At 46.1% G+C, this 26,778-nt stretch overlaps 1 protein-coding gene across 4 annotated transcripts in view; it reads right to left on the reverse strand.

Annotated features, from left to right (window-relative positions):
- The window catches only part of DGKI (diacylglycerol kinase iota), a 909,351-nt gene that overhangs the window by 195,204 nt on the left and 687,369 nt on the right, over nt 1–26,778 (reverse strand). For all 4 annotated transcript variants that reach the window (XM_069227966.1, XM_069227965.1, XM_069227964.1 and 1 more), the window contains exons 22-23: nt 9,273–9,352; nt 6,763–6,807 (exon numbers count right to left, since the gene is read on the reverse strand). In XM_069227966.1, coding sequence (XP_069084067.1) covers nt 6,763–6,807; nt 9,273–9,352 — 125 coding nt within the window. The remainder of the gene's footprint in view (nt 1–6,762; nt 6,808–9,272; nt 9,353–26,778) is intronic.

A 26,778-nucleotide genomic window follows, 5' to 3' on the forward strand; every position in this document is an offset into this window, starting at 1 on the left:
TTTGTTCAAAATGCCAGTGCTGGGGTACTAGGAAAAAAGTAGCAAAAAATGATTGCTTTCGGTATAGACTGCAAACAGAAAATAAAGAAATTCATGTGAAAGAGTGATAATTCAGTTTATCTTTCAGATGCAAAAAAGCCCCTAATGCTTTCCAATGGAAGCACTTCCTAGAGAGTGGAATGATACACCTAATACCCAGAGTCAGGCGGTGACAAAGAAATAGCCCTTTGGGTGGAGCGATATAGTTGTTTAGCGAGCGACCGAGAGAAAGATACCTATGCATCTATTATTGATGGAGAATTAGAGGATACTTGTGAATAAATAAGATAAGAAAATATGTACTGGAAGTGGCAGTTTTTAGAAAACAAACTTTACAGTAGGCTGTAGGGGCAAGATTTAAATTATGCTTCAGTGGAACGAGAGGCAGAACAGCAAAGTATTGGTAGCCAAAAAGATCCAGCAAGATATTAATGTGGGCTTCTGAAATGCTACTGCTCTTTCCTTAATGCTTTCAAATTTTAATACGCTAACATCAAAGAAGCAACATTGATACTGTTACCCAAAATGCTATTAAGTGGTCTGAAGCTTGTCCATGGCTGTCAACCACAATCATGGAGGTGATGGCAAATTAACAAGTCTTATTGCAAAGAAATTGCACTCCGAAGGATATTAAAGCAAATAACACAAATGATGGACAGAATGCAGAACCAATCAAACATTCATCCCCAGTCACGGATCTGGGTTTAACCAATCAATCCTTTGGCTCACCATTCCACCCCAGTTTGGACCCAGCCGTATCCAAATCAGTCTTGACCCTGTTCCCCATGGGAACAGTACAGCCCTAACTGCCAGGCCATGTCCTCTCTGGACCGGAAACAAGCATCCTGGGACCGGTTTCACCCTACATCAGCCAGGATAGCTTGAATCCAGTGGCACAGTGAGCCTGGGGCCCACGTCTGGGCATACCCAGCACCCTTATGGCACTGCATCATGCCTCATCAAGGGCCTGAAAAAATAAGACCACATTGCCCCAGCCTAATGGAACGCCACTGGATGCCCTAGCAAATCCCACCTCAACTTCAACATCAGCTGCATTATCCACAAAACCATCACGACCAGCACTGACGCCTATCTGACTGACACCATCTCTGGTAGCTCTCACTACACCCAAAGCCAGGATACAACAGCCTTTCTCTATTTATGCTACAACGATCTGGGCTCACATTCCTGTATCCACCAGGACCTCTACAAGCCTGCTCCAATTTAGAAAAGAGGAGAAGCAGCACCTCCTTAATGAATACATTACAACAAAATAATAGTCCACTTCTGCCCTCAAAGCCCTCCTACCACTCTAATCACTCAATTACTGTACTAGTCCTGGCCCCTTGATATACCTCCGGAAAACAAAACTGCTGTACGGAGATTTTAATTTTTGATTTGTGTATTTGGATCATTAGAGAAGTAACTTAGGTAGACATTGCTAATCCTGGTCGATTTTTTTCTGGACAACATTTTTAAAAATGGCAGATGTGTTGCAGTGATGTCTGAGAAATATTAGACAGAGGAAAAATAAACTCTGTTGCATTCCAGAGCTGTGGAGTTTATTGGCTGCCTAAACATGACCATGCACATTTCCTTCCACTGGAGGATCCATACCCATTGAAACATTTTCCATTTTTTTTTGTCTGTTTTAAAAGTGGGTGAGTTAACTGTAAGTGTCTAGTAACTAGAGGATGCCTTCAAGGGGTGGATACGTTTTCATTGTGCATCCTCGTTCATACCCATTTCTAGAAGGGTTCCTCCAAGGGATAATCATTGACACACTAGCTCTATGCCCATTACTTGCTGTCTTCTAGATGGGCTACTTTTGAGGCAGACGTACAGTTCAGTCTCCATACCCGTTGAGTCACTGTCCACATGTATGCATGTACACGGTGTCAGAAGTGCACCATATTCTTGAATCAGAACCTGTTAAGATAATGTTTTACAATACTGCAGCATTACTGACTTTGGAGACTGTTACAAAAACTACTTATTGGCACCACTGAGATTTACTGGATTAAGCCATAAGTGAGGGCACGGGACAACGACTAGCACTACAGACTAGTTCCAAAGTTAGTAATCGTTTGAGGTCCTGAATGTGCCTGATGCGTCACCATGCCCTCATCTGACCATCTAAAAATGCAGTTATCTGTTGTGAGAGCTGCACTTCATCATTATCATCAGATAACTTTATTTCGGATCACAGAACCATAAAAGTACACAGTAAAAGTCTAATAGTCAATATAGTACCATCAATAAAATCAAATCAGTTCCATTGGCTGCAATTAATACAAAAGGCATTTCAAACATCAACAGTAAAATAAATCCTGCTAGGACCATAACCACAGTAACATAAAACCTCCAGAAGGAGTACAGAATAAAAAGTCATATAGCACAATTTAGTACCATCAATAAAAATAAAATAAACTCAGTTCCGTTGGATGCAATTGATTGAAAGCGCATTTCAAACATCAACACTACCATAAATCCTGCTAGGGCCATAGCCAGAGTAACAAAGAACCTCCAGAAGGAGGGAGCCGAGAAAAATGGCCCAGCTAGTAGGTATATAATTGGATATAAATTTAAGGTAATTTGTCAAAATATAATATTGATTAAAATACATAAGCCGCTATTATCAATCAACAGGAGATAGAGTTAAAAAGGACAAACAATCTTAAAAAGAGAAGCAATTCGCTCAGTTTGGGGTTAAATTCTCAATATGTTTTGCTCATTTGCATGGCTCTTGTTTGATAGTTCAGTGTGGCGTGAATAATATCAAGACGGTAGTGAGGAGAAGCATGTGCTATGGTTCGAAAAGTAAACAAAAAAACATTAGATCCCAAGCAGAATCTGGTCAACAGAAACTTGTGATAGTTTGAAGATAAAGTGCAAGTGCTAAACTCATGCTAGAGGTAAATAATAACTACCCATCTACTACCACTTTCCTACCCGTGTCACGCAAGGTACTAATGTGATTGAAAAAGAGCTCTTTTACTTTTTGTACAGACCAGCTTGTGTTATCAGAGGGATTGGAAAAAAATTCTTGGAGACCTAGCTCATTGAAACTCTGTTTATATACTGGAGCCAGGGGATATTTATTGAATTATCTAGGGCCATGCAGTCGGTCAGAATCACCCTACAAAAATGGGTCTCTGGATTTGTCCGGTTTCTGAGTCACAGTAAGAGGGGCTGAAGTTTGATATAATCTTCTAAAAGCTGAAAACCCACTTCCTCATGGCAGAAATTAGTCATTGTTGAGCCCATCCTTGAGAAGTCCTTTCCTTTAGAGCACAAGTGTTCTTCAAGCCCATTAATACAGAGTAGAAAAAGGAATGGGGCCAACCCTGTCTCACCCCGACAGCAGAGGATATTGGGTCTGTAAGGTCCCCTTCCATGCTAAACCGGATCTTAGCTGTAGTGTATTCATGGAGTCTAGACAGAAGATTTATTATTGCCTTATCGATGCCCAGATTTCCCATCACTGCCCACAGTTTTGGGCGCTCAACAGTGTTGTACACACGTTAAATCCATGAAGGCCAGATGGACACAACTTTTTTTTGGCCTTCATGAACTTTTGCATAATGAGGTATAGATACGGCTCTGTTCAATAGTCCCCAGACCTGGGCAGAATCCATATTGGACCTCAGAGAGTCCCCTGGATTCTTCTGCCCAATCTTCCAACTTAGCTAAGATAACCCTGCCCAATAATTTCACTGAGCTGTCTAACAGCAATATTGGAAGGTAAAAATGGGGTGAACCTTTTTGGCCCTTCTTAAAAACTGGCACTATGATTGCCTCTTGCCAAGTCAGAACCAGGGGTCCCGCAATGGCATACCTAATCACGTTTGTGATCAGTGGGGCCCTGGAAGGAATAATCATGACACACTAGCTCTGTGCCCATTACTTGCTGTCCTCTAGACGGGCTACTTTAGAGGTAGCAAAACAATTCAGTCTCCTTACCCGTTGAGTCACTGTCCACATGTATTCATGTACATGGTGCCAAAAGTGCATCATATTCTTGAATCAGAACTGTTAATATAATGTTTTACTATACAGCAGATTAAATGACTGTGGAGACTTACAGAAAATACTTAACGGCACCATCGAGATTTACTGGACTAAGCCATAAGCAAGGGCACCGGACAATGGCTAGCATCACAGACTAGTTCCAACATTTGTAATCGTATGAGGACCTGAATGTCCCTGCTGTGTCATCATTCCTTTGCATGGACCCCTAAAAATGCAGTTGTCTGTTGCGAGAGCTGCAGCTGACGGGCTATACGAGTAGGTATGGACAGCACTCTGAAGAATATGAACCAAATATTCCTATGATTCCTATGATTGTGCTAATTATCGCCCGAGTTTAGATCAAGTTCATTTAGTATCTGTGTTGTGCCAAGGATGCATTTAATCTTTAAATGTATTATTTTGATCTTTTTAGAAGACATTGCACAGGGTGAGGCAACTTGCGCCTCCATGTCCATTTAATGCTTGTTTTTTCTTGGGTGACATCAGCTCAGATACCAAAGTGAGGTCAGCGTTTATTCCTTAAAACTGACCATGGACAAAATCAAACATGACAATTGGTGGTTCTCCCATGAATTCACCGCTTGGTTCCACACTCGACTGAGCTCTTCAAATTTACAAGCATACTGCTAAAATATCTAAAGTCACAAACATTTGGCTTCTATTTATTGCCAGGAAGCCTTTTTCTAGAATTGCCTAAAATTATGATTAACATTAACAATATTGCACAGGAACATCCACCCAAGGAGCACAATCAAGCTCCGGAAAGACAGACAAGCTGACCCTAAGAATGCTCTAATCCCAATCCAAATTCCCTTTAGCAAGAAATCAGAATTAGGATTTCAATCCTTCTTTACAAAGTTGACTTGGGAATAAAACATTCTTCCACATTAACTTCCTCACAGAACTTTACTGAACTAGTTGTTACCTCCATACACATTTCTAAGACTAAGGGGGTCATTATGACCCCGGCGGTGAGTGGTAATGTGGCGGCAGTACTGCCAACAGGCTGACAGTACATACAGCCACATTATGAGAATGGCAGGTTGGCTGCAGGCAACCCGCCACTTCTCAACTCAGACCGCCATGTCATTCTCCAGCACACGCGGCTGCTATAGTACCGCTGGCAGCATTTTGAGCCAGCCTACCACCATGGTTTTTGTGGTGTAAGGAACGCCACGAAAACCATGGCGATAGACCCTACCGGTGACAGGGAATTCCTTCCCTGTCACTGGTAGGTGGCTCAAATCATTAGCATTTATAAAGCGCGCTACTCACCCGTGCGGGTCTCAAGGCGCTAGGGACAAAGGGGGTGGTTATCGCTGCTCGAACAGCCAGGTCTTTAGGAGTCTCCGGAAAGCGGAGTGGTCCTGGGTGGTCCTGAGGCTGGTGGGGAGGGAGTTCCAGGTCTTGGCCGCCAGGAAGGAGAAAGATCTCCCACCTGCCGTGGAGCGTCGGATGCGAGGGACGGCGGCGAGTGCGAGGCCAGAGGAGCGGAGGGGGCGGGTGGGGACGTAGAAGTTGAGGCGTCTGTTGAGGTATTCCGGTCCCTTGTCGTGGAGGGCTTTGTGTGCGTGGGTGAGAAGTCGGAAGTTGATCCTTTTGCTGACTGGGAGCCAATGCAGGTGTCTCAGGTGTGCGGAGACCCACCCACCCACCCCGACCCCAAAACTCCCCAGACAGACACCCCCCCTCCATCCACTCTCCCCCTTCCAATCTTCTCACCCCCCTTCCGATCCTCTAACCGCCCCCATACACGCAAACACCCACAGACACGCACCACGCATACACCCATTCACTCACACTGGCATACACGCATACATCGAGTCATGCTCACACACATTCGTACACACATTCACACTGAAATGCAGACATGCACTCACTTCACCATTCTTACATTCATTCACACACATGCATACACCCACGCAAACAACACTACACAAAGAGATGCATTCACGCACACACACATTCATGCACACAACCCACACACACACACACACACAAAACACACAACACCCACCTCCCCTGTCAGAAGCCCAACTTATCTTCTTCCAGGTGGTCTTCCGGCAGGGAACGGGAATGGGGGCTGCTACCGCCGGCAGAACAACGCCAGGCCGTATCACAGGTCATGATACGGCTGGCGGCGTTCTACTGGTGTGGCAGTGCTGGTGATAGCAGCGCCAACTTACCACCATCCGCCAGTATGATCACTGCTGGATTTCCACCCTTCTTGCGGTCGAAGTCTGGCAGTGATCATAGTATGGCAGACGGATGGTAGCCTCAGTGATGGTATTTTGGCAGCCGTCACCGAGACGGTAGGCGGTTTTTACCGGTAAAGACATAATGAGGGCCTCAGTTACTACCGTAACATTTGGGTCGCAGCAAGACAGCAACAAATCCCTTGTTCCTTTCATCTTAGTGCTTCTTAGGTCTACTACGAAGCGTTCAAATTTCAGTTTAGTCATGATATAGTAAACTTTGTTTCACTTTGTTCCTATGGTTGATAACAAAAATCCCGGTTCTTGCCACTCACAGATCACGCAAGTTTCCTTGTGCCTTCAACAGATCAAACGGAGGAGCTATTGTCCCCACTACTTTCCAAGCTATGTCTAAAGGACTAAAACAGAACACACTCCGGTATCTGTGTACCCAAAGCAGAGGGCAAGGCTAGTGGGAAGAAATGCATTTCTTTACCTGACAGTGGGATTTGTGCACAGTTGACGTCACAGAGTGTAGGTCCTAAGGAATAAAAAAGACGATAATGCCAGTGCCATACAGTAGATCAATAACAGCAATATCACAGGGTTTACAAACTGAGTGCCGCATGCAGGCATTATGGTGCTCTACACTAGTCACCTTACACAACAGGTTATGCATGTTACACACTTACTGCATGATATGATTTAAGACATGCTAACTGTGGAATACCAACTAAGCCCTGTGACAACACTGGTACAACAAGTGTACAGAGCTGTTACAACTAGTATAAAGAGGTGGTACAACTAGTGTACAGAGCTGGTCCTCAGTGGCTAGGCACAAGGTGCTTCACTTACAAGAGGTACATTTTAGGACACTTGTCACTCACCCAAGATTGGTCCAAACCCAACGTGGCTCAAGACATACTCCTTCCTTTAGTCATAATCTGATCAAAGGAGCAACTTGGTGCCATGGGCACTTGTTCTTTTGAAGGAGTTGTGTGGAACTGCTGGTAAACTACACCATTCAACTGAAACTCATTGATCATTGTATAGTTTACCAGGAGTTCCCCACAAATGAATAAATAAACGTTTACACCTCATAAATAAACATGTCACAACAATTCATCAAAATTACAGAAAGAAGAACAAGTATTTCTCAAATGTAGCTAAAACCATTCAGTTACAAACAAATGGCATTCACATGTGATGAATTTCTTCACATCATTTTCACTTAACACAATCAAGCTTTCAATAAGAAATACCACGACACCGAGACACCACATATCTAATGATCTCAGTTTCACTTCCACAAAGGGGACACATTTGACTAGGAGTCTTTAAAGCAGCCCGAGCTCTTTTCACCTCCTAAACATTAGCTTTACCAAAATGAAATCTTGAAAACTGGTGCCTAATCTGTGGGTCGGAGAACCTTCTGAGATATGATCGGATTGGGAAATTAAGAAAACCCTTAAAGGGATTCTTTGGAAAATAGAAATCTGGGGTAATTCTCAAATAGACTAGGCTTTGCTCAAGCCTTTTCCACAAACCTTCAATTGAATATATCTCGATTTGCTACATTCTTGAAATTCCCACCACTACTAGCCATTTTGTTGAAGTCAGTGTAAATCCACGTAACTTTTAGACACGCAAGAGCTGGATCATGAAAGATGTAACCAATCTAAAACCAATCCCAACAGGTGGGCAGGCAGAGCATGGTTGGACCAGATGTCTGACTCTGGCTAACCCTTTGGTCCCCTCGGTTGGCACACACTGTCTCTCTCGCTCCCAAATGAAGTTTTTAGAAGTCAAGAACCACCAAACGCTTCTGTGCTTGAAACTACAAAACATTAAAGTAAATATCTGTATCTGAGTAGTGCCTCACATGTCTATTTAAAGACCAGTATCAAAGGTGCAATATTTATGGGATCTCTTTGTTTTGCTAATCCATTTAATTGCCTTTGCTGATGTTAAGATGTTAAGATCTCACACTTACTCTGTTCCTAAATCTTCCTAGAAAGACTTGACACACACACGCACACAAAGACACACACACATATATATATATATATATACACATATACAGTATATATATACATATATATAAACATATATATATATATATATATATAAACTTTTAAAGCTCACAACTTGACCAAACATCATCATATTTCACTGTACCTCATTTTCCTTGAGCAACCTATTTGAAAGAACTTGGAAGTATTTTGGTTTCATTTGTGCACTATACCAAAACATTACTTATATATTTATAGTTTAGTAGAAAATAATGTTGCTTTAAATCCAATACTGACCATGTAGTACAGTATTGGATTTAAAGCTGGTATCTCCTGGAAACATTGTCAGTGCATGGGGCTAATGAATGTATCTATGTTTAATGTTAAAAACTATTACTGTTATTAAATGTTAAAGACAGAAACATATCTTTTTTTCAATTTTCAAGATAAATATGTTACAAGCGAAATCTTTTCCATGGCAAGGCTTGTTCTTTAGCTCCTAGAGCGAAGCCCGACCCCAGGCTCGGCTCGCTGTATGATTTTTTTGACCTGTACACCTCTAGGTGGACTGATTTGCCTAGCATTGTAGAACTCAACATTAGTCTCCAAGTAGAAGATTCCAAGTTGTTCCAATTTCAGGAAGTAAATAGAAACTACATTAGGGATTCATGGGTAAGAGTACCTTCATAAAATGAGATATTTGAGGACTTTCAGGTACCACCCTCCCCACATTTTTGTGAACACTGGATGCCTCAGCTGAGCTTGCTGTTGTATAGAATGCTGGATTACTATGCAGACCGAAAGCCTAACACTAAAATATGCTGGCGATTTGGGGTCAATGGTAACTTGCAGAAAAAATGTCCTTTAATAGCAAGGGTCAGCCTGACACAGTGGTAAGATTTGGAAATGTGGAGAGTCTGTAGGCAACAGACACAGAGTATGACACTTCACAAGTTCACTCACAAAATGGGAGCGGAAATCGCATTTTTCTCACCTCCTGAAGCCGATCGACATACATCCGACATGTCTCCAGGTCACAGTCTCCCCGCATCACGACAATGCCTAAGGGGATAGCTGTAAAGGCAAGGAACAGATGAGGTAAACCACATCATAAAATTACACCTTTGAGCTAAATGTCATGGTCGATGGAAGCCATCCAGTCAAACAAGTACACCCGCTCAAATCTCTCACAAGAAACACACTACTTACTCTCTATTCCATAACCGTCCATGTCTAGGGAAGTCCTCCAATATTCCCAGATAACTTTGGAGGTAAACAGGTGAACGCCAATGCCACTACAATATGTCCCAGGTGGTTGCATGCCCAGAAAATGAACAGTTTCAGAAGCGGCAATACAGTTTCCTTGTGCTTGGCACAATGAGGGAGGCTGACAGGAAGGTACGGCATAGGTCTGAGGCTTCAGTCGAGATATGTAGCCTGCGGCTACAGAGGGATCTACACACACACACACATCCACATTCCCCACACTACAAAAACCCACAAGTACAGTCCTGTGACCACAATATTGCTAACGGGTGACAGTGCAGAATGGTCAATCAATAGTATTTTTAGTGCGGGACAGTAAGAAAATATGTTACAAGGAGAATACAGTGCAAAATGTTAATTTCAAATATACAACCGTGGCAGGAGATTCAAAGGCTATAATGAAGAGCAATGTGAGACAAACAGTGATGTATATACAGATGCTACTATTCCATGAGAAAAGATTTGTATTAGAATAATTTGTTATTGGAAATACAATAAAGATCGGATATTGGCCAATATCTTGCTAAAAAGAATTTCTCTTTTGGGCCACATAATAAGCCTAATCAGAGGCCTGATCATGAGCTGAAATATATGACCATGCACCACAGAATATAATTGTTAGACCTGACAGCATTAGGGTGGTCATCCTCCAATGTTTTCCTGCCTCCCTTCATTTTTCTGAACTCATTGCTGGTTTTAGGACTCTGCACACCTTACCAGTGCTGACCAGTGCTAAAGTGCTTGTGCTCTCTCCCAATTGGCACATTTAATTTGACTATATGCCACTAGTAAAGTGCACTGGATATGCTCAGGGCCTCTAAATTAAATGCTACTAGCGAGCCTGCAGCACTGCTGGTGCCATCCACATAAGTAAGCATGTGTCAGGCCTGCCATTGCAAGGCCTGTGTGTGCAGTTTCACTGCCACCTCGACTTGGTATTTAAAAACTACTAGCAAAGCCTTAAATCCCCCTTTTCTTACATATAAGTCACCCCTAGGGTAGGCCCCAGGTAACCCACAGGGCAGGGTGCTATGTAAGCAAAAGGCAAGACATGTACTTATAGGTTTTACATGTCCTGGTAGTGAAAAAAATCCCAATGATGTTTTTCACTATTGTGAAGAATGCTCCTCTCATAGGCCACCATTAGAAATTCCCTTATATGCTCTAAAGTGATAATTTCTGATCTGAGAGGAATAGCCTTGTCATGTTTGGTATGGCTGGGATGGTAGTGAGATATCCTATTTACTGGTGAAGTTAGATTCTACATTGCTATTTTAGAAGTGCCACTTTTCGAAAGTAGACATTTCTCTGCACTTACTGCTCTCTGTGCCCTACAGCCTGTCTCTAATCCATGTCTGGTCTGTGCTGGTTGACAGATCCCCTTGTGCATTCCACCCAGACAGCCATAAACACAGGACACTCAGCTGCAGCTGTATTTATCTGCATACTGATGGGTCTTCCTGGGCAGGAAGGGTGGAGGGGCTCTCACACTTCAAAGGCCAGTGGCCTGCCCTCACACAAAGGACTAATTAACCCCCCACAGGGCTCCTGGCAGACAGGGCTAGGTTGAAAGGGGAACCTGTGCACTTCCAAACCACTCTTAGATGTTTATCCCACTTCAAAGTCACTTTTGGGTATATATACTGGGTCTTTGTCCTTACCAAATCAGACACTTCTAGACCTACAACTGGACTCTGTCAGAGGAACTGCCTTGCTGCCCAAAAGACTCATCTTGACTGCTTTGCTGGAAGTACTGCTGTCCTGCTTGTTGCCCTGCTGCCTGCTGGCCCCGACTCTGCCTTACCCCGCAAGTGCTCTCCAAGGATTTGGGTTGAGCTTGCCTCTTGTTCTGAAGTCTCAGGGCCATCAAAGACTTCACCAAAGAGAAGAAAATACACTGTGTTGGAAAATTGCTGCATCGCTTGCAGAATCAACACAGCGCCTGTCTCACTGGTCAAAAATTGCTGCAGCGCCTTCCGAATCGTTGCAGCGCCTGTTTCATCACCGCAGCGCTTTTTGGATTTTCCACGCACCGTCCCTGACCATCAAAATATCCTCGCACCACAGTAAGGAGCCAAGGCTGCGCAACCTGGAAAAAGAATTGACGCATCACCTCCGCCACACCAGAAAAATCGACGCACTGCTTTACTTTTTGACGCATCATCTCCGCTGTGGCCCTCTGCTTTGTTTTTTTTTACACATCCCAGGTAATTTGTGCTAAAAAGATACAATCATTGATTCCTATGGATGAAGACTTACCTAAACTTCTAAAAAGTGATATCTTGACTTGTGCAAATTGGATTCTTGTCATTTTGGTCTTGTTTTATTCTGATAAATATTATCTATTTTCCTAAACTGCTGTGGAGTACTTTTTGTGGTGTTTTCACTGTGTTACTGTATGAGTTATTGCACAAATACTTTACACATTGCCTTCTAAGTTACGCCTGCTTGCTCTGTGCCAATCTACTGGAGGGTGAGCACAGGATAAATTAGGTTGTGTTGTGACTTACCATGACTAGGACTGATGTCCCTAATTAGACAGGGTGCCTATCTCTGCAAACACGAGACCTGATTTCTACCAATAATCAACAATATGTCACAGGATGTGGCCCATTGCTGCGGCACTCAATTGTGGCCTCTTTGTGCAGCAGAAAATAGCCTGACGTAGAAAGCTTGCCTGGTGTTTGGTGGGTACTTATGGTACTTACACCTTATACCAGGTCCAGGTATTCCCTCTCAGTGAACTGTAGGCAGTGTCTAGAAGCCAGGCTCTCTAGAGGTAGCTGTGGATGAGCAGCCAAGGCTTATTTTGAAAACATGCAAAGCTCCTGCAGTACCACTACTGTCACACAGTACTTACACACAAGAAAGAAAACACTTGGTTGTACAAAAATAAAGGTACCTTATTTTTAGAACACAGAATCAGAAAATACTAGAGAGGCAACCCTCCAATAGGAGGTAAGTAATATGTAGTAAGTATATGTAGAAGTAACTATATATAGAATGTGAACCCAGGGCCCCCTCCTAGGTAAGTAAATCGTGTAGGGGGGAGCTGTGAGTAATAGGAAACCACACAGGTAAGTAATGTAGTACCCCACAGCGATCAGGAATGCAGGAGTATAACACTGGATTTCCCCAAAACCACACCAAAGGATGTAAGGAGAGAAAGAAGACACCTAGAACAGCCTGCAAGGAACCAGCAGTGGAATACCAAAGATGGAGACCTGTGGACAGAGGGCACCAAGTCCAGAAGTGTCTGTGGAGTCCAGGGGGAGTCGGAGATGAAAATTAGTTCCTGACCTGTAACTGTAGTTCTCCAGTCTTGGTATCTTTCATAGATTCACATGCTTGAATATTCCCCGTCTTTGAAGTGGGAGTCTGAGTCTCTCTTCAAGCATGTGAATCTATGAAAAGTCTAATACTGGAGAAATTACCCACCCAGAGGTACCTTTTGGAGTTGGTCGACTAAGAATGAAGACAGGTCAGCACTGCAGCACAGAAGCTGAAGAGGAGTTCCTGATGCATACAAAAGGTGCCCCATGCTGGAAGCTGGATTGCAGATGGGTGTCAGTGAAGGATTTCCACCAACAAGCCTTGTCAAAGGTAAACTCGCGGTTGGAGGAAATGGGGTGCTTCTAGGGACCAGCAAGGTCCAGGAGGACTCTACCAAGGAGGGGGAGTCACACGGGGATTCTCAGCCTCGCAGACGGCACACAGGTGTCCCACAGGACAGGGACACAGAAGTTGTTCCCACATCGTCAGAGGACCACACAGAGGCCCAGGAGTTGCAGGAGGGAGTGCTGGGGACTGGAGCTACATGTTGCCTGAAGTTCCTCTTGGCGGTGAAGCAAATAAGCCTTGGCAGCTGCTCAGGACGTGGTGCATGGGGGTACTGTCTTGTGTGGAGTGGAAAGGACTTACCACCAACAAAGTGTGACAGCTGGTAGAGACAACCAAGGGCAACTCTATGGGCCACCACCCGTGATGCACGACCCACGCTACTCAGGATGAGGGGAGATCGGCGCAGCCCGTCGTAGTTGCAGCCAGGTACCTGTAGTTAAAGGGGAGTGATGCCTTCACCCCAAGAGAGATTCCTTCTTCTTGTGCAGGCTGAAGAGTTGCAGTCTTCTGAGGTTGCACAGCCAGGGAAATGTTGCTAGGCTGGCAGGAATTCTGGATACACTGTTGCAAAGAAGCTTCCTCGTGGATCTGCAGCTTGTAGGTTCCTGGAGGGTCCAGTTGCTATTCTGGAGGCCAGAAGTCGAAGCAGAGGTTGCAGAGGAGTCCTGCTGGAATCGTGCAAGCCGAATCTGAGGACCCACCCCAGAGGAAGACCCTGTATAGCCCAAAGAAGGGGCTTGGTCACCTAACCAGATAACTACCTATCAGAGGGTGCCCCTGATGTCACTTGCCTGGCCTGGCCACTCAGATGCTCCATGAGTTCCATTCCAACCTTGGAATCAAAATGGCAGAAACCAGGGACCCTCTGGCGTAGCTCTAGGCACCACCCCTGAGGTGGTGATGGACAGGGGAGTGGTCACTCCCCTTCCCATTGTCCAGTTTCGCACCAGAGCAGAGACAGGGGTCCCTGAACCGGCATGGACTGGATTATGCACAGAGGGCACCAAATGTGCCCTTCAAAGGAAAACCAGTGGCTTGGGGAGGCTACCCCCTCCCAAGCCAGTCACACTTATTTCCAAAGGGAGAGGGTGTTACCTCCCTCTCCCAAAGGAAATCCTTACTTCTGCCTTCCAGGGCTTGATCAGATCAAGCAGCAGGAGGACAGAAACCTGTCTGAGTGGTAACAGCTGGGCTGCCCGGAAAACCCTGTAAGTCTTGTGGTAGCAATGATGGGGGTACTCTAAGGAGCACCCAGAGTGCATGGGATCATACTTTCAATACTTGCAACAGTATTGGGGTATGATTCCAACATGTTTGATACCAAACATGCCCAGGTTTGGAATTACCATTATGTAGCTGGACATAGGTAGTGATCTATGTCCAGTACACATATACAATGGCGTCCCAACACTCACAAAGTCCAGTAAAATGGGGTTGGAGCTCATGGGGGCACCCCTGCTAATGCAGGGGTGCCCTCACACACAGGTACCTGCACCCTGCCCTCTAGGCTAAGAGGGCATCCCAAAGGGGTGACTTACAGTGACCTGGTGCAGTGACCTGTAGTGAAACCGGGTGCGTGCACCTGATTCATGCAGACTGCAATGGCAGGCCTGCAGAACCCTTTACATGGGGTCCCTATGGGTGGCAAAATAACTGCTGCAGTCCATAGGGGTCTCCTGGAACTCCAATGCCCTGGGTACCTAGGTACCATATACTAGGGACTTACATGGGGGCACCAATATGACAATTGTGGGGACAAAAAGTTACCAGCAACCAAATTTAGAGAAGAGAGCACAGTCACTGGGGTCCTGGTTAGCAGGATTCCGGTGAACACAGTCAAACACACTGACAAACAGGCCAAAAGTGGGGGTAACCAAGCTAGAAAAAGGCTACTTTCCTACACCTGAATTCTGGCATTAAAATGGCCATCAAAATGCCAAGTTAAAAGGGAATCGTTGTGCCTTCTAATGTGATCACTCTTGTGTCCCAGGAGAATATCATTATTGTATTAACTGATGTGTCCGGAATATACTTTTTATTTCGTCATACTTTGGAAACCATTCACAAAGGGAAATTTGGTCATAAACGTAAGTTTACAACCTTATTTACCTCTTTACACCTCCTGAGAATTCACAACGGAATTCCTGCTGGTGTAAATGTGTTATTGATCAGTGGGGATTTCCCAGGCACGATAGAAATCTGCAGTAGTAAATCCAGTGCAAGAGTTGGGAAGTGGGCATTCCAACGTGTTGATAGCCTTTTAAGTTTTGGGACACCCACAAAAATTTACATTTGTGGGTATTCACAAACCTGCGAGCACTAACAAACTGCTCTCTGACCCCGTTCCTCCCTGGAAATGGTCAGAGATTTACTCCACAGGCTTGAGTAAATTGCCATGGAAGGAGCAACAGACCACCCTTGGCTAGCTGGAAAGCTTTTTCCAGGTAGAAAAACTTTTCAAAACTCTGCATTTGCACATTTACAATAAGAACCTTTATGAAAAGTGAGCTCCCATTTCCACACGTACGCCTGGAAACCTCCATCAGATGCAACTTTCCAAGGAAAATTCTACAAATTGTTTGTGACACTCAGGCAAATCTCTGCCAGAACTTTTATGAGCTGGTGGTTCTCTGGCAGCTGGCCCCCTGGCTTATATTTCTGGCTGTAGACTTTGATGCTGTTGAGCAGGAAGGTCTCCAGCAGTAGGCTTCCAAACCTGTTGAGCAGGCAGCTCTATAGCTGCTGGTCCACGGGCACAATGTTTCTGACAGTGGCTTCTGATGCTGTTGAAGAGGTGATTGTCTAGCAGCTGGTCCACCTGTACTATATTTCAGACAGTATTTATTTATTTGTTCATTGTTCTCGGTATAGTGCAACTCACTCCCGAGGAGTATCTCGGCGCTTGTATTACAGGCAAGGGCAGGTGCGTTCAAAACATCCATGTTTTAACATCTTCTTAAAGTTCCTGGAATCGGGGCAGGAACGAATACAAAGAGGCAGTTTGTTCCAATGATAAGGGGCCAGATGTGAGAAGGACCTGCCACCGAATCTGGCCGTGCAGATGCGAGAGGTCTGCGGAAGAGATTTATTAGAAGGCCCTAGCTGTCTAGAAGGCCGGTAGTGATGGAGTCTTTAATGAAGGACAAGCAGGGGTTTATAAAGTGCCTTGTGCATCAGACAGCACAGCTTGAAGACTAGGCTTCCGATGCTGCTAAGCAAGTGATGTCTAGCAGCAGGCCCACCAGGACTATGATTCTAGCTTCCGACGCAGGCAGCTTGCTAACAATGGGTCCACCAGTACTATGTTTCTGACAGTAGGCTTCCCATACTGTTGATTTGGTGGTTCTCTAGCGGGAACCCACCCGAACTGTTCCTATCTTCTGCTGCTATTGAGTAGGCAGCTCTCTAACAATGGGTCCACCAGTACTATATTTCTACCTTGGGTTTCTGATGCTGTTGAGCAAGTGATAATCTAGCAGCAGGCCCACCAGAACTGTTTCTTGGTCCTGATGCTGTTGAGCAAGTGGTAGTCTAGCAATAGGCCCACCAGAACTGTTTCATGGTCCCGATGCTGTTGAGCAAGTGGTAGTCTAGCAATAGGCCCACCAGAACTGTTTCATGGTCCCGATGCTGTTGAGCAAGTGGTAGTCTAGCAATAGGCCCACCAGAACTGTTTCATGGTCCCGATGCTGTTGAGCAAGTGGTAGTCTAGCAATAGGCCCACCAGAACTGTTTCTTGGTCCTGATGCTGTTGAGCAAGTGGTAGTCTAGCAGCAGGCCTACCAGAACTGTTTCATGGTCCTGATGCTGTTGAGCAGCTGGTCCACAGCACTATGTTTCCAAGTCGTGGAGGGTCCACCATCGGAAAGACAGCGGTTTCACCCCATCTAAGCAAATGTCGAAAATGAGATGTGGGCGGTCTGGTAACCTGACGATTTTCCCCAGGTTTCAAGTTACTGTCAACTTCCAAATGATGCTCTAGCCCAGTTCCTGAATAAACACAATGACAAGCGTGAAACTGCTGGAAACGTAATAGAAGAAATGTGGGGATGGGGAGAAAAGAAATGCGGGGAAGAGAGCGGGTCACCGCCAATTACAGACTGAGGAAGCTAAAACAGAAGGGAATGATAAGAAGAAAGGGAGAAAATGGTGAACGCTGGGAGAATACAAGACAGTGGCTCACATGAGAGTAGAAAAAGGCAAGATGCAGAGAAATGAAGGAAGGAATTAAACATAACATAACATATGTATTTGTAAAGCGCACGTTCACCCGCAGGCATCTTGGCGCTGAATAACAGATGTTTATTGTTACCCAACTCAATGGTACTCATTTTATCGACCTCAGAATTTTGGATGAAAGGCTGAGTGAACCTGCCGGGATTTGAACCTGTGACCATGAGGTCAAACACAGGCCCCTATAGTGGACGCATTAGTCCACTAAGCCACCAGATCCGTGGAGGGAAGGGTGTGACAAACCGAGTGGACCGAAAATAGAGAAAGGAGGACACGAGATAAAAAAAGACCTGAGAATAAAAGAGATGGAGACAGGTAACAGGGAAGATAAAGAGATAACGAAGGAAAACGCTGGACCATGACAGAGAAGCGTGGTTAGAGAAAGGCAGCAGGGTACAGCTAGAGAGGAAGCGGTGAACGAAAGGGAAAAGGAGAAAGGGAGAGAGAGAATACAGATGATACCCAGAGGAAGAGAGTGTGATGCTGGAGTTCCCTTCACTTCGGAAGCCGCATCACAGGCAGGGCCTGCCCTTCAGCGCACAGCAGGTCCTTGCTTAATTGCTCGGAAGGGCTTTGAGATGAGATGTCGACGTCCAGCAGAGCAGAAATGAATCCCTTTTAGAGCTGCGTACCAAGTGCTGGTAAAATTGTGTGGAATAAAGTCCCTTCATCCGGAGATATGATAGAATGAGAGCAGGTTTGCCAGGCGTGTGGGGCGGGTGTAGGGAGGCGGAGAGAAGGGTTAGGCTGCGCATCTTATTACACAGATGCTTGACTTGTGTGACGCGTTAAGGATGCTCATAGCCTCATTATGTGAATCCCTCCATGATGTACTTTTGCGCCCTTCTTCTGAGCACTGTTTGGTTCAACATTCCAAGAGGGGGCCTGGATAGACCATGCTGCGCCCCCGTCTTGCAGAGTGAGGGCTCCCAGAGACCTGTATCCTGTCCCCTGGAAGGTCCAAGGATTGGGCTTGTATGTTTTCTGTGAATGTTTCTATCTATACTCCCATCTCCTTTTTCTCTGCAACAATAAAGTTCCATATATTGGTCTTTCTCGTTATGATATGCCACATCCCCCTCGCTGTGTTTGCTGTAAACAAGGGTCTTCTCTCTAATATATTCTTGTCCTAAATGGCTCACATCACGCGTGGACAACCAATGACATCACCAAAACAAATTATCCACCTTACTCTGCCAGGTGCAGCCCTCTTGCTGCCAGCATACACAGGCCAGCTGCTGGGCAGGACACCGTTTGTGAGCCCAGGTCATATGGAATTCATTCTGGCATTTCTACATCCCAGTTGGATGGGGTCCCCCCTTCCTGTGACTTCCCCAAGCACTAGTCCCCTATGATTCACCTCTGACCTGACTCCAGGGGCCTACAAGTAGCAGTATATATACTGCACAGCGCTAAGCTGCCCACTCATAGGTTTATTCACCACGCCATGTTGCGTGTGGTAAACAATGCTGCCCCCCTCAGAGACGGACAGATTCTTCTAACCCCAGTGCCAAGAGGCCTTCAGGTGGGCAAGAGCTATATGATGTTTACCATATCTTATGACTTATTAATCTAGAAAAGCACCCCTACATCTGCTCATTCATTCATCCATTTATAGCCGCAGTATTGGACATGGCAGGCCAATGCATGTTTTAGGATGCTCTCAGTGAGGAGTGAGAACATACTTTTACTAACAGAGATTGTAAAGTTCTATGGGTTGACAGGTATACAAGTTCACAGAGCGCCTAAATGCAGGGCTGCGTGGTTGCAAACTTTAGACGGCCTTGTTTTTCAGCACTGTTGAGGCTATAACAGCAGAGAGCCAGAGGGGCTATGGAGAAACAGCGTTACATAAGATCACTGCATATGGGCAGGAAGAGTGGTTAGAATTTCTTTACCCTCGTCCATTACCTGAGGCTTGCAGTGTGCGGTATTCCTGCCTGGAGACACGTTTGTTCAACCTGCTGTTTGATACTCTGCAGTAGCATTGTCCTTATTGTAGTGCCCGCCCAGGTCAACGAGGATTACTTTAGAAGCCATCCCAGAATCACTGGATGATCATCCCACTGCTGTAGAAGTCATTTTCACATGACCAGACATCATCAACCTCTAGGCCACATCAAAAGCTCTCCGGAGACTGTTTACACCACAAATCATACCAAGTCCAGTAGGAATGTCTGGTCACTGAGGCCCTGGAACAAGCGTGTTAGTCAAATGTGTAGAATATACACACACACACGAATGCATACACATGTGCACTCATTCTTTTGAGATACAGTGCTTCATACCGCACATACACTCACAGTTCTAAAGGACAGAAGTCTAAGCTGGTCCTGTCAGAATCTGAACGCTTGACCTCTGGATTCATGCAGATGTCAGTGGCAAGTGTTTTTTCTCAACTGCATAAATATCTGTGTGCAAACTGTTCTACTATATAAACTGCATACAGTAAACAGTACATGCACCAATTGTGTGCAGTTTGCTAGTAAGTGTTGCTTTTGTGTGTAGTGTAAGTATTTTTTTATATGTGTGTGTATGCAAGAATGCGCTTTAATCTGTTTATATGTGCACAGAATGCACTCACATACAAACATACATGCAATGAATAAGGTACGTGCACAATTGTATGTCATTTGTTAGTGTGTGGGTCCTTTTGTAAATAGGGTGTGCGTGTTTTTTTTTTTTGTTAATGTGCAGTTTCTGCTGTGTGGAGAGAGGATTGTGCTGGCCAATCACCTGACATGAAAAGAGAGCATTTGAAAAGAGGGTATTAACTGGCAATGAGGTCCGAAGCTTGAGATGCAATAATGCTCCATCAGCCAATCACAATGTTGCCCTCATGGATTTGTCTACTATAGACACAGCTCTTTTCAGGGTACTCCTTATCATGTAATGCAACAATACCTACAGGTATTTTTTGCTTAAAAAGTGCATCCCTTAAAGCACACAGTGCATGCTTGCTTTGCCTGGTTGCAAAAAAGCAACATTGTGGGCTTGCCATGAACTTAGTGGGTTTTGCAGTCGGCTCGTTGCTTACCAATGGTTGACTTTACTATCACACTTATTTGCCTGCTTCTTATTCAATGGCTTGCCTTGTCAATCATATGCATTTGTACCACTCCAGGAACATAGCTTCTTTACATGTGTTCACTTTTAGGAACCTACTTTTTTCTTTTTGCTTAAGAAATCCACAAGTGCATGTATTTTCCAGTTGTCTCCATCATGTGCTTCGGCCCCTCTTCATGTCCTTCTTCTTATATTTACTGATTAAAGTATGTACTGATAAGGGGAAAAATACCACCTTTTAGAGATTTTCATAATTTTTGTACCACTGTACTCTGTTGTTTCCTTCCACACCAGCTTCCACCTTGCTCCCCTTGTATCCGTGGCAGTTTCTTCTCAAAGGTGGGGGAGCGTTGCCTCCCCACATGCTGCGAGACGCACTAGCCAAAATAAAATGGCAATTAAAAGCTTTCATTGCCTTTTTGATTTACGGTGCCGCCGCGCACCAGCCCAGTGTCGTGCTGGGCGTGTCTAGAGCAGTGGTGCTAGGTGTGTCTAGAGAAGTGACTGGCTGGATGCTCCAAAGTTCGCATGTCACTTTGAAGCTCTCCACTCTGCTGTCTTAAAACAGCTGGGTGGAGACCAAGCACAGGCCTCTAAGGCCATTCAATCCAGGCGCTTCTCTCATGCTGGCTAACAGCATGAGAGCAGTGTCTGGATTGGTTAGGGCAACTCTTCCGGCATCAACGAGAAGAGCACTGAGGAGGACACACAGCCCGTGGGTAAGTGCCGATTTTTATTTTAAATGTGTAGTGCATGTGTGTGTAATGCATGTTTGTGTGTAATGCATGTAAGTGTAGTGGTTGTGTTTATTTTGTACTTAGTGTTATGGTTTGGGCTTTTGAATGGAGGAATAGTTTACTACCCGGGGTTTTGGAGGGACGGGGTGTTATATGTTTTTTGGGAAGTAGTGGGGCATTTCACTTGCCCTACCACTTTCAAAGGGTACCAGCTGCCGCTGCCTGTATCGCTTCCCCCATCCCATCATTTTATTATTTTTATGTAGCAATACACGGAGCAGTAAATAGAAGATTTTGCAGGTGCCCTCGTGCTTGGTGTGCGCGCCTACAAAATTACCTCGACGACAAGTCATACACTTTTTTGTTTATTCCATTTTAACCATGCTGCACAGCCCCGGTGATGTGGCGCCGCATCAACGGCACAGCCAAATGTTCCAAAATCGAAACCTATCGGCTGTGCCAGTGCTTGTTTAAGGATACATTGGTTCTCCTAAATCAGTTAGCCCTCTTCCCACCAAGGAACAACACTGCCATCAGGTGGCGAATAGAACCAACAGCAAGTGCTTTCAATATAACAAAAAACACATCCCTTTTGAGCTTTTATGTTATTTCCGCGGTATCCATGCAAACATATCAAGGAGTTATGAAAGCGTACACTGGTGCATTTAACCAAGTCGAGGGGGGTACACCACATAAACAACGCCTTTCACATTTCCACGCCTTGAGGAACAGGTATTACGGGGATAAATTATTTCCCTGTGTAGCGTACTGCAGACGGGCGCGCACATGGAGCGCGAGGCCTCGCAAGCGGCACGCAAGGCAATGAAACACACGGCGAAAAATTACTTTTGTGTGCCAACCGTGCCTGCCAAAACCACGCCCAGGCGCTTTTCATTAACTGTCCAGCGCATTCTGGATTGAACCATTATACCTTGAGTCCGCAGGGGAAAGTCAGCGAACCTCCCCGTCACATGACAAGGTGGTAAAGCCATTCCTCCCCAACTTTCAGAAATGAAAAAACATAACCAACTTGCAATGAAGGGTTCATACAAGTACACACGTTACCTCATCACGGGCTGCGACTGCCGGCTGCATGTTCATACTAAAAAGTCTGCCGGCTGAGAGGATGGTGCAAGGTTTAGTCGAGGGTGATATCTGGGGTGTTCACCTTTCACTCGGGTTGAGTCTGTAGGGACTCCTGGTCCTGGTTAGGGAAAGTTGATGTACACCCTGGGGATGAAAGCCTTTCGGCGGGTCCCTGATGGAGGAGCTTAGGGTGAGCTTGTGCAGTCAGGATGCTGTGGCGATTGATCCAGGTCATCTCCAGGATTTGAATGACTTCCAGGAGAGCGTTGAACCTTCCTGAAATGGACACATTCCTCGTGACGGTATCATCACACTGGCAGGTTGTGATCATGGTACCTTGTCGTTTGACTACCAGCAAAGTGTTCTGTTTGAACGGCAACCAAAATTTGCTGCTGGGGTATCGGGCCTTGACAAAAACCCAATCCCCAATTTGAATCTCACCGGGTCGGGCATTTCTCAATGCGCTGGCTCTTTGATTGGTGGGCTTTCTTTTGTTGAGAACCTCTGAGTCATCGATCATGGGTGGAGACCACGTGGGAAGATGAGGAATCACATCAGCAGTAACTCGGCCCATGCTAGCATGTCCCGGAGCTCGACCGGTAGTCATATGAGGGGTTTGGCGGTACTTGTGTAGGAAGCCATAAATGGCTCTCTCAACCGACTGGCCATCTGCGTGAGCAACGCAAATCACCTTAGTTAGGGTTCTCATGAACTGCTCCAACTCTCCATTTGCTTAAGGCCCTTTTGGTGTTATTTTCCGGTGTTGGATGCCCCAGGAGTTGAGATACTCTGTGTTCTCTTGTCCATGGAATGGGGACGTATTGTCTGTCTTCACAACTTTCATTATGCCAAGGGTGGCAATCACCTTTTACAGTTTTGTGATCACCTCTGGGGCTGACTGTGACCCCACGATTTCAACTTCAGGATACTTGGTGTAGTCATCTATGATGACTAAAATGTGTCTCCCATTTGGAAGATGACCAAAGTCAAGATAAGCGCATTCCCATGGAGGGTGTGGACCTTTTTCAGTGATGATTGGCGGAGGTGGTTCAGGAGAACCCATTACTTGACTCCAATGACGTGACCTTACAGTTGCTTCCACCAGGTCATCCATGCCTGGGAACCAGCCTTTGGTGCGGAATCTGTTCTTTGTTTTGGTGATCTTTTGAGGTCCATTGTGGGCCAGTTGGACTGCTCGTTGGGTCAGACTAACGGGAATGACGAGGCAAGGCCCCCTCAATAGACAACTGCTATCATCAGCAGACAGCTCTTGTTGAACATGTAATAACCACTCCAATATTATACTTGTCTCCGGGGTTCTTTGCAGCAGTTGCACCTTGAGAGTTCTCCAATTGTTCCATCTGATTGCAGCGAGGGTAAGCTTCAGACACTCGTCTTCTTTCATGGCATAATGTTGTAGTGTTTCTAAGGGGAGAGGAAGTGGGCGAACTCATTTGGCAATGTAGTGAACATAAGCTTCGGCCACCTCTGCTTCCTCTTTGGGGGTTGATGCTTGAGGGTGCCAGGAGAGATAGTCTGATGGATTGGTGGTGCCAGGCCAGAACTCTACCCGACAGACATACTACTGGAGCTGTAACATCCGGTTTTTGATGCAAGCCAGGAGTTTGGACGCTGACCCTTGGAAAAATGGTATTAAAGGCTTGTGGTCAGTAGTGATGACAAAATGATGGGCGTAGACATATAGGTGGAAGTGTTGGCATGCCCAGTTCATGGCAATGGCCTCCTGCTCTCCGTTTTGGTGACGGGGCCTATTCACCATGATGTTGGTGTTGTGTAAGTACTGCTCCTAGTCCTTTGGGGCTTGTGTCTACTGCAGTGTTTGTGTGCTTGGCGGGGTCAAAGTAGGATAAATTGTGTTTGCTTACAGCATTTCTTTAGTCTTTTGAAAGGCCTCCTCTTGATCAGAACCCTACACGACAGGGGGTTGTGGCCTTGGTGAGTTCTCGCAGAAGTTGCTTAAGGCTTGTAAGGTCCTGGATAAAATGACCACAGAAGTTGACCATTCCTAGAAAACTCCTTACTTCGGATGTGTTTTGTTTGAGAAATTCACACTTCTCTCTGTGCAATGTAAGACCTGCGTCTTTTATCCTCAGGAGGACTCCACGCACATGTTGTTGATGTTCCTGTATAGATTTGGCATGGATGAGTATGTCATCACTAACGTTGATGACTCCGGGCAGGCCGCTGAGCACTTCGTGGATCGTATTTTGAAAAATTTCTGCAGCACTGGTGTAAGGAAATGCCTCCTTGGCATGGTTGCCCCCTGACTTTTTGCCTTTGCTGATGCTATGTTTACAATTGAAAGTGTGCTGAGGCCTGCTAACCAGGCCCCAGCACCAGTGTTCTTTCCCTAACCTGTACTTTTGTATCCACAATTGGCAGACCCTGGCATCCAGATAAGTCCCTTGTAACTGGTACTTCTAGTACCAAGGGCCCTGATGCCAAGGAAGGTCTCTAAGGGCTGCAGCATGTCTTATGCCACCCTGGAGACCTCTCACTCAGCACAGACACACTGCTTGCCAGCTTGTGTGTGCTAGTGAGGACAAAACGAGTAAGTCGACATGGCACTCCCCTCAGGGTGCCATGCCAGCCTCTCACTGCCTATGCAGTATAGGTAAGACACCCCTCTAGCAGGCCTTACAGCCCTAAGGCAGGGTGCACTATACCATAGGTGAGGGTACCAGTGCATGAGCATGGTACCCCTACAGTGTCTAAACAAAACCTTAGACATTGTAAGTGCAGGGTAGCCATAAGAGTATATGGTCTGGGAGTTTGTCAAACACGAACTCCACAGCACCATAACGGCTACACTGAAAACTGGGAAGTTTGGTATCAAACTTCTCAGCACAATAAATGCACACTGATGCCAGTGTACATTTTATTGTAAAATACACCACAGAGGGCACCTTAGAGGTGCCCCCTGAAACTTCACCGACTATCTGTGTAGGCTGACTAGTTTTAGCAGCCTGCCACAAACCGAGACATGTTGCTGGCCCCATGGGGAGAGTGCCTTTGTCACTCTGAGGCCAGTAACAAAGCCTGCACTGGGTGGAGATGCTAACACCTCTCCCAGGCAGGAATTGTCACACCTGGCGGTGAGCCTCAAAGGCTCACCTCCTTTGTGCCAACCCAGCAGGACACTCCAGCTAGTGGAGTTGCCCGCCCCCTCCGGCCAGGCCCCACTTTTGGCGGCAAGGCCGGAGGAAATAATGAGAAAAACAAGGAGGAGTCACTGGCCAGTCAGGACAGCCCCTAAGGTGTCCTGAGCTGAAGTGACTCTAACTTTTAGAAATCCTCCATCTTGCAGATGGAGGATTCCCCCAATAGGGTTAGGATTGTGACCCCCTCCCCTTGGGAGGAGGCACAAAGAGGGTGTACCCACCCTCAGGGCTAGTAGCCATTGGCTACTAACCCCCCAGACCTAAACACGCCCTTAAATTTAGTATTTAAGGGCTACCCTGAACCCTAGAAGATTAGATTCCTGCAACTACAAGAAGAAGGACTGCCCAGCTGAAAACCCCTGCAGCGGAAGACCAGAAGACGACAACTGCCTTGGCTCCAGAAACTCACCGGCCTGTCTCCTGCCTTCCAAAGATCCTGCTCCAGCGACGCCTTCCGAAGGGACCAGCGACCTCGACATCCTCTGAGGACTGCCCCTGCTTCGAAAAGACAAGAAACTCCCGAGGACAGCGGACCTGCTCCAAGAAAAGCTGCAACTTTGTTTCCAGCAGCTTTAAAGATCCCTGCAAGCTCCCCGCAAGAAGCGTGAGACTTGCAACACTGCACCCGGCGACCCCGACTCGGCTGGTGGCGATCCAACACCTCAGGAGGGACCCCAGGACTACTCTAAGACTGTGAGTACAAAAACCTGTCCCCCCTGAACCCCCCCAGCGCCGCCTGCAGAGGGAATCCCGAGGCTTCCCCTGACCGCGACTCTTTGAATCCAAAGTCCCGACACCTGGGAGAGACCCTGCACCCGCAGCCCCCAGGACCTGAAGGACCGGACTTTCACTGGAGGAGTGACCCCCAGGAGTCCCTCTCCCTTGCCCAAGTGGAGGTTTCCCCGAGGAACCACCCCCTTGCCTGCCTGCAGCGCTGAAGAGATCCCGAGATCTCTCATAGACTAACATTGCGAACCCGACGCCTGTTTCGACACTGCACCCGGCCGCCCCCGCGCTGCTGAGGGTGAAATTTCTGTGTGGACTTGTGTCCCCCCCCGGTGCCCTACAAAACCCCCCTGGTCTGCCCTCCGAAGACGCGGGTACTTACCTGCAAGCAGACCGGAACCGGGGCACCCCCTTCTCTCCATTCTAGCCTATGTGTTTTGGGCACCACTTTGAACTCTGCACCTGACCGGCCCTGAGCTGCTGGTGTGGTGACTTTGGGGTTGCTCTGAACCCCCAACGGTGGGCTACCTTGGACCAAGAACTGAGCCCTGTAAGTGTCTTACTTACCTGGTTAACCTAACAA

This window comes from Pleurodeles waltl, chromosome 4_1 (assembly GCF_031143425.1).
Source record: "Pleurodeles waltl isolate 20211129_DDA chromosome 4_1, aPleWal1.hap1.20221129, whole genome shotgun sequence".
Taxonomy (NCBI): Eukaryota; Metazoa; Chordata; class Amphibia; order Caudata; family Salamandridae; genus Pleurodeles; species Pleurodeles waltl.